Here is an 8,776-nt window from a genome sequence, read left to right as displayed (position 1 = left end):
AGCACATCCAGACGTGCTACATCGTCACCCATAGACTTGGCAGACGTCAACATCGCTGCACGCACAAGTTGCAGCCTACGTGGCGTGGCACTGGTGTACAAATACGTTGTGCCTTTTTATAGCCTTGGCTACACTGAAAGTGATTAAAAGTACAATTGAAGTTCAATATGCCTTTCTGCACAAAAAGCAAACGACAGTGTGGACAACACAAAATAGAATCTGCCGCCTTATCAAAATTTGGCGTCGGTTCTGATTTTCCGGCGAGTCATCATAACCTGCTAGAATGTTGCTTAGCCATTGTAGGAGATTTGCGAAAAAGCATTTAGATTTCAGGCGATGGCAGCATTCATTTAAGTGACAGCAGCACATCACACCATCCAACATGAGCCTTTAGCAAAGTTTGATTCTGTTCACCGCTCAAGTATGGACAAGACATTCTTTTTGTCTACCTTTTACACAAACGGAAATATAAAAGAAAGATGCAGACGAAAGATGTAGAGAATCGGCAACTCTTGCGCGCGACTCTCGTCGAAAGATCCTGTAGTTGAATGTATACGATTTGGTAGCATTTTCTGATAAAATAAAGGTCTAATGTAAAGACCAAGCCAGTGAAAACGGCTACGGCAAAAAGTACTCGACGTTTTACTTCAAATAGAGATCGAGCTTGAATTCCTCATCTAGGTGCAGATTTTTGGCACATGTTATAAAGGTCAAAGCGATCATCAATATTCGTCGAGCTACTTAAACTCTCGACATCCCTCCTCACTCAATAAACATGACTGTTTAAATATGAGCTCGCCGAATGATTAAAATATCAATTTTTCAGCAAGACAATGGATCACTCATTGTGTGATTCTATACAAGGTCTTACAGGTTATCAAAAAATGAGGATGACATCGCTCATGACATGTAGCTCGCAGCTGATTGGTCTAGATCAAACCGAAGGGGGGTTTTGTACCACCTTCTAGATGATTCGCCTGAAATTTTGAATTAAGTCTACACATATGGAAGCAAAACAACACATACAAGAATCGATAGTCTCTTTTGGTCTCAAAATCAGTCAAAAGCTTTGAAATGTATGGGGTGTGTGCCTTATCGAAGCTTTCGGTCGCACGTCTGAACCGCTATTTCGTATCGCATAGCTTGCTGCATTACAATACTGGCCCATTCGACACTAAACATGAGGTGTTATCTCTTAATGAGAACCTCACTATACAAAACACACGATATCCCACTGAGTGACATCTAGGAAGAGAAAATATATACTACTCGGTGGAGTTGTGAATAAGTGGGTTTGCAAGTATGTTGCACGTTTAAAATGTATCAACATATTAACTTCTCGCTTTATGCATCGGCGCCTTTGGCCAGTCAGCCAGTTTTGGCAAAATTTTGGCAGATAAAAATCATGGACCCTATATTTGATCCTTGAAAGGAAGCGTCTGTAAAACTGGTAATGTGGTCTCTATGGGCTGTCTGATCGAAATGGCTTCTCTAGCTGCTAACGGTGATACTGTTATAAGTGAGAATACAGACAAGCTGTTCCTTGACGAAGTTTTTCGTCAACACGGTTCGCCGGTGGCCATTGTCTCGCAAGAAAGTGGAGCGACCATACCACAACCACTAGGCTTAACTGAAATTTATTTTGATACAAACAAATGTAACTTTATAGAAGAAAAATTAGACACACAACCGAACCATCATCGCTCAACAAAGCTTTTACGGAGGGATCGGAAGTGCCTGTCCGCTACTGTTGTTAGCACAACCGGCTCGCCTATCAAGCTGTAACCTGGGCTGGCGGAAAGCTTTTGGGCGCTTGTTACACACAGTGAGTGAGCAGGAGAGTCGTGTAAAGGCTTGCGTTATCGCGACGAGTTATACGAAATGGTTTGAATCCATAATCGTGGCGTGATATAATCGGCAGGAGTTGTTGTATCTCTTGCACTCTTACACGCCGGGGACACTGAGCCACATACAGATGATCAGTGATTACTTGCACGTTGCCATGATTGTCGCGGCGGGGTATCGCAACGCATGCCGTCATAGAGATAGATCTCGGAGTGCGCAACTCGCGCAGAAGAAAGGCAAAACACAGGGAACGTAATTATCGCGGTAAATAGGTCGGTCGATTAAATTGACAATGAGGTGTACCACATGATCGTACAGCTACAAATTATTATATCTTGCACAACTGCACAGAATTGTAAATTATACGCACACAACAGAATAGTTCGCAGCCCGTTACATCTTCATCCAGAAAGATGTGACCTAAAGTGATGCTCTCAGATATTTTGTCTTTGTCAGACACTCTGCAAAAGTAAACGCCCGATGAGCACCCACCACGCTTGAGAATTGCACCTTACAACTCTTGCTGCAAATCACACAAGGATTACTGCCCCCATGGCTCTTATTCCCTTGAGAAAGGCTTGGTTCTTTTGCGGCCGACGATTTTTTCGCCATTCTCGGTGAGGAAGATGAGATGTTCTTCGATGGAAATAGCCATGGTGACTCACCGAGTTCTGACCGGTATTTAAGAAGCACTTCTTCTCACCCTTGATAGCACACTCCGTGCTCATTGCTTTATGCAGCACTTGCTTAATCTCTGTCGCTGAACTCAAGACGACGTCAAGCTTGTTAGCAAAAAGCTAGACCTGGTTCAGCGAGTTGACTTGCTCGTCCAGTGCAAGAGCAACAATGACTGTATCTATCTTTAATTACGTGCAGCGCTGCGACAGATCCCTTATACGCCTATGCGTGCGGACGTTTGCCATAAATAGAGAATAGAATGAATGATGTCTGACTTCTCATGTCACGTTTTCCGGAGTATTGACTAAATTTGGATCATAAGCGGCCCGCAAGATACAAGTGAAAGTACAGATAAGAGTCATCATAATTATTTACAGCTTTGCCGGCCCGCTTCAGTGAGATAGACTCCGGTTAAGGCGTCTTTGGAATTCTAGACTCTGTGAAATGCAAAGAATAACGTGGGCGTCAAGCTAGAAGTCTGTTACCTCTAGTTTTTGGAGTTAGTAGCCCCGCTTATCTCCATCGGACAGCTGTCACAGCTACCAACTACGCATCAAGCTTGCAACAAAGTCATTCCTTACTTGCTAATAGAAAACGCGCTGCTACGGAACATCCTGCCTTTGATATGGAGGAAATAAAGGCCAAGGGCTTCCAGGCTGTGAGCGGCAAAGGGGTCATAAAAATCTTACAAAAAACTTATTTTACCATGACTTTCCGGAGTAAGAAAATCTAGTGAACCCGCCATCCTTTTTTGCTGCTTAGAAGGTTCACCTTTTGTTTATCAAGCAGTACCGACCAAATATCCTGCGGCTGGCTCTTATAATCGCTCTAAACTTTTGCGAGACGTTGACCTTCCTCAAAATATGTGTGTGCGGTCACAATCGAAATGAACCAGTTTTTCAAGACCCTTATAGTTCCGAACCGTATCACCGCCAAAGAAGGAAACGAAGTTTAGCTAAAAGGCTTGTAGACCACAGACGGGTAGAACAAATGCTCTCAATACATTTCCTCCCACAGTGTATCCGTGAGTGTTTCACCTGCCTCGGAGATCGGCGGTTCACTATTGTACAGCTCTCACCGATGGTGTCGCACACCCTGCGCATGACGTCCAAATCTGAGTAAGATAAATCATTGATTTTGCTTCGACGTGTAGCCAGGCTAATAACAGCATGTCAAATCGGGTTGACAGCCCTCAATATAATCAGAAATTTTGTCGGTGTCAAAGCTGCTCGGGGTTCGACGAACCATTCGTGTAAAATAAGGAAAGCGCGTGGATGCATTTAGTGCAATTATCTAAGCGAATTCAGTGAGTGGGGGCAACTCGCTCCAGCACTGCGCTAGTTATTACGAGGGGTCATTCGTCACGCCATCAACATTTTTCGTCGAACTATCAATCTGGTCAGCAGTTGACATGCTCCATCTGATGCCTAGCATCTTGAACCATGTTCTTCAAACTGGATGCCCCGGTGTTAAATAGAAGAGTGCTCTATCTTAGCAAGCCTCGAAACCAAGAAACTCGGTGCAAACGTGTAATCAAACGTTTTAATGAAGCAATATCAAAGCTTAAAACGTCTATGAGCTATATGGATCCCAAGGTATGATGCGTCTAACTCGTTATTACTTAATATCGCATCATCAATGCGCAATAGTACAATCGTGTCGTGCAAAGTTGTGGCGACACGAAGCGCGTCTATTACCAAATTAAGCCAATCCGGCTTATACTGCCATTCAAATGCATGTACACAACAACGCATGTCTATATTAATCACAAATGATTTAGAGCCAAGCAGGATAATTTCTAAATCTTTCGGGCACGACGCGCAATTTTTTATGTAGACGTCCACATCTGATACGCCGTGTGCTGCATGTCTGTGGAGAAGAACACTACTATTCAATGTTTGTAGCGAGTCGATGTGTGTCACCGGATTTTTAAACGTCTCTAGCTCGTTAGATAGACCTGTTGCATAGCTAGCTACTCCAAGAGCATTCGATCAGAAATACTCTACTGCAGTGAGATATTTTACACTGTCTCTCTTGAGCAGCTTGTAAAATTATCGAACAGGTCGAAAGCACTGAGCAAAGTGCACCCGCCCATACTGTTTTGCAGCGCATTCTTTCCTGAAATTGAAGTTTGCCATGAATTGCTGTCTGCATTTACTTTTTGATAATTATGTAGAGTATATACCTCTGACACAGAAAGTGGCGCTAAGTGAAGATTGCCGTCTCACTCCTTGTTCGCAGCGCTATGCGTGTAAGCGGACCAATTCATGACAAATTATCAGATCATTGCCTCGTGATGTAGTAATCATTCCAACTCTTGCTGTTCATCAATTGAGTTCATAAATTCCGTAAATAACTCCTTAGGATGAATAAGTTTTTGATTTTTGGTGAAAGGAGACTTACGCTCCCTAAATCTACCATTATTCACGAGCCATTTTAAATCCATGGACCCCAACTGCTCCGCAAGGTGGACATATCACATTATTGATAACTAAGAGCAACTATTAAGAATGTGGCGAAGATGGGTAACATGAAAGCAAGACAGTTACAGTCATCTGTCTTCGTAGGGATTTACCCTGAAGATCGCGGTACTAAGCCACTCTGACTTCTTGTAATAGGAATTGCCTGTCCGCTTCATAAAAAAGGCTTCAGTCAAGTGACAAGCCTCACCACGTGTTTCTCGCTCTCAGCGGGCCGTTGACTTATGTATAGAGGAGGAAAGGTGATTTGACACTTATTATTATCGCCAATGGACTTTAAGCCTCCCAAACCTGATAAGTGCCTCCTGTACTGATATGAGAGGGGGTATACAGTTATACAGAGTCTAAATTTCATGTTAGATACACAAAAGTATGTGGTCCTTACAACATGTGTGATTAGACCTGGTCCATTGCATCGCCCCGTACTCAAAGGTGGGATTACCCTAACTATTATACATTTCTTCGATTCTTCTTCAATTTCCTCGTCATGCTCTGGCCAACTCTTCCGAGAGTGAAAATTTATACGCTTGCTTCATATGGTGTTTTCGTCACCATCGAACTTGATAATGTTCTAATTCCACGTCATGCAGCGCATTTGCGCTTTTGTGAGCTTGATCGTCATGACGACTTTTACAAAAGACGTTGCGGTTCAATTCGAGAGTTCGAGGAACCCTTTAGTCGAATGGGTGCTCGACAAATGACTCAAATCGCGTAGTTTCGCGCCATCGGTCTGATTACTCGTGCCGGCGGTAAACCACGAAGCCTCATGTTAGTGCCATACGTCCAGCAACCTAATCTGGATTCCATCCAGACAATCGACACTCGGTTCCAGACATGGCTCCAGGCGACCAAATCCGTGGATATCCACTTTTTCATAACGCGAGTACCGCTGCGGACTTGTCAAAGGTACGCGATATGCGCGTTCGATTTGCGCATTTGAAAGCGCAAAATTGAATTTCCTCTATTATCAATGATGCTCGTGAAGTACGTTCGGTCATCAGTCGGATTCACGACGAGAGGGACGGAGTGAGAAGAGGAAGAGACGTCTCCTCTCAGCGGAGTCCGTCATCGGACCCGCATCGAACGCGCGAGCGATACTGGACCAGTTGCGACGGATACGAGTACGAGGCTCTCACGGAATCTCGTTTGCTGGATATACTAGCCAATCCTTCAAGAGCTCCTGTCGTCCGCGGACGTTCTTTTCCGCCACCACGTTCTTTTCGTGGTAGTATCGTTTTCTCTGTCGATCTAGAAGAGGGGTTGGTGCCCGGAGATGGCGCCCCTTCAGTTTCTTTTGTGGCTGGCCCCCATTTTTTCCGCCTTGCATATGCATTTGACGAAGGAAGAAGCCTCTCTGGCTGATAGACCAGCGGCTAACTAAAATGACCGATTGGGTGTCGTCGATGCGGCAATGCGTAAAGGATAATCGACAGGTCATTCGCGAAGCTTGCGAATTCGAATGGCGTCCTGAAAACTCTCCTGAGGATTCAATCTAGAATCGGATCCATCGATTGAAGAGGCTCCGCACGCTGCTGTAGCTGCGTCCGCTTGATGACGTGGGGCCCGTCAAGCCGTACCCAATTATTCTCGTCATTTTGAGGATGATGCTGAGGTGATGACGCCAAAGTTTTCAACCTCCAATACTAGTGCTCAAAAGTCAATGTCGTATGCTCCTGCGTTTCATCTAGGTTGGGAATCGCGTCGCCAAGATGGTAAGGCTTGAGGAGCCATACGTAAAACGTTGGATGTGTCCTTAGCAGGCTTGAAAGGTCGATAGTGCAAGCATTCTCCTGGCATGAAACTACACGATAAAGCTAGGTAATGGCTTCGAGCTTCTGTAGCTTGAAACCGCATCGTCTGATAGATTCTTATTCTTAGGTAGTAAGTAACCCCCCACATTAAAATATATTTTGCCCCGACGACCTCGTCTATCTACGTATATTCTTTGCAGATCTTGCGCATTCGCAATTGTATCTCGCACCTGTGTTATCACATTCACACGACCCATAATAGACGAGTCCAGGGCGTCCTTGTACTTGCCCTTCACATTCTCATCATTGATTGTATCAATTTAGGAGGCAACGATTTGCCGAGCTCCACCCCCATTTACATCAGAGACAACACCCATCGCTCAAAGCTGTACTTGCGGGTGTCGCAAGCCACCCAGACAAAACGGCTCAAATACAGTGGATGAAAGAATTAAGTTGTGCATAGCAATGATAGCAAAGAACTCCATTCTGCGGAATTCTCCGTATAGATTCTTCTCAACACATCACTGACCACTTGGCTAACACGATCTGTTTGCCCATCGGTACCATCGTGGGTATATCAAATCGACTACCAAGAATTCGAAACAATGTTTGCCGAATGCACTCGTGAATCGTGTATCACGATCAAAGACGATGGCGTCTGGCAACCCATGACTGCAAAAAAGATGGTCAATGGTCAATCTAGCCAATCCTTTGGTATCGATTGGTATCGCCTCACGGAGCGATGAGAGCTATCTTGCTAAGTCTGTCAACAAGGACGAGCACCCCATTGTGGCCGACAGCATTATTGCAGAAGCCGAAGATAAAGTTGGGACCGACTGACTTCTAACAGTCAGTAGGAACAGGGAGACTCACTAGTGGTGTCATGCGTTCTTCTAGCGCTGACAGACATCGCATGTTTTCACGTGTCGTGGGGGCGCCAGAATTGGGCGCTGAAAGATTGGCAGGTCTTCTCACGACCAAAGTGGCTGACCATCGGCATATCTTGCGCCTCGTAAACTATCTTGTACTTCAAATTATCGTAGTGGGTGACAACAATCTGTGGCTTGTCGTCATGTGCAATTTCATAGTAAAGGGGGCATTTCTAACATGCAGAACGATGTAATCTTGATTTCAAGCTTATCATGGAATTTCATTCTACTCGATGAAAGTGCTCTGATAATCAAACCACACTATTCATCGTGTTCGACGTATCATATCGAATACATCGTTTTCGATATGGCTGATATGAGCTGGCTAATAATCAGGACGACTTGAAAATCTATCTGCCAGCACGTTCAGTTTCGTTGGCTTGTACGCGACCGAGAAGTTGTATTCTGCGAAGAATAACAACCAGCGAGCCATTCGCTGGGCGACTGAACTGCTTATCGCAAGCTTGCGTGATCCATGTAGACGATAAACGTAGTTGAACCTAAGAGGTGAACACGAAACTATTATTTTCGATTGCCAAAAACTCCTTGTCGAGGACAAGCTAGCTTCTCCTGCCGGTTTCAGCTGTCGCGATTGAAACAACACGTCACGATCGTCTCGTTTTGAGTCCTTTGCAGTAATGAACGACCGATTGCGAGCTCAAAAGCATCAAACACTACCATATAGGACTTCAAATCATCTGAAAAAAGCAAGAAAAGTGCTTCCATCAAGATGTTCTTGAATTGAGTGAATGCACCTTCACAAGTGGATGACCACTCCAATGATACGTCCTTCTTCAGCAAGTTGTACTATTGCCGCGGAGTTACGCGAGAAGTGATGCAAGTAATTGCATATACCAATCCATTTCCTCAAATCCTTTTGGTTTCGTGGCGTTGGCCACATCACGATTGATTTGACCTTCCCAGGGTCTGAATGAACACCGTGTTCACCAACATAACAACCGAAGACCGATACAACGTTACCACCAAAATTACACTTTGCAAGATCCGCTTGCAATGAATGTTTACGCATACATTTTAGCACCACACGGAGGTGTTCTAAGTGCGGTAGATCTGCCATCTTTGTTCTTTGAAT

At 44.5% G+C, this 8,776-nt stretch overlaps 2 protein-coding genes across 2 annotated transcripts in view; one reads left to right on the top strand and one right to left on the bottom strand.

Moving 5' to 3' along the window:
* Positions 1-253, top strand: part of PHALS_05072 (uncharacterized protein) — a gene marked incomplete at both ends in the record, with an annotated part of 325 nt that extends 72 nt beyond the window's left edge. The window contains one exon of the mRNA XM_024722811.1: positions 44-253. Within this exon, the coding sequence (XP_024573850.1) occupies positions 44-253 (210 nt within the window). The remainder of the gene's footprint in view (positions 1-43) is intronic.
* A 4,494-nt stretch (positions 254-4,747) lies between these two features.
* On the bottom strand, positions 4,748-4,969 carry PHALS_05071 (uncharacterized protein; the record flags this gene model as incomplete). The annotated part of the gene is made up of 2 exons (XM_024722810.1): positions 4,748-4,766; positions 4,839-4,969. 2 exons carry the CDS (start codon positions 4,967-4,969, stop codon positions 4,748-4,750), a joined length of 150 nt encoding a protein of 49 aa, XP_024573849.1.
* Between the last annotated feature and the right edge of the window lie 3,807 nt (positions 4,970-8,776).

This window comes from Plasmopara halstedii, assembly GCF_900000015.1.
Source record: "Plasmopara halstedii genome assembly, contig: Scaffold_287, whole genome shotgun sequence".
In the NCBI taxonomy this organism is placed as follows: domain Eukaryota; phylum Oomycota; class Peronosporomycetes; order Peronosporales; family Peronosporaceae; genus Plasmopara; species Plasmopara halstedii.
The sequence above is the reverse complement of the archived record's forward strand: the minus strand, read 5'-3'. Positions and strand labels throughout refer to the sequence as shown.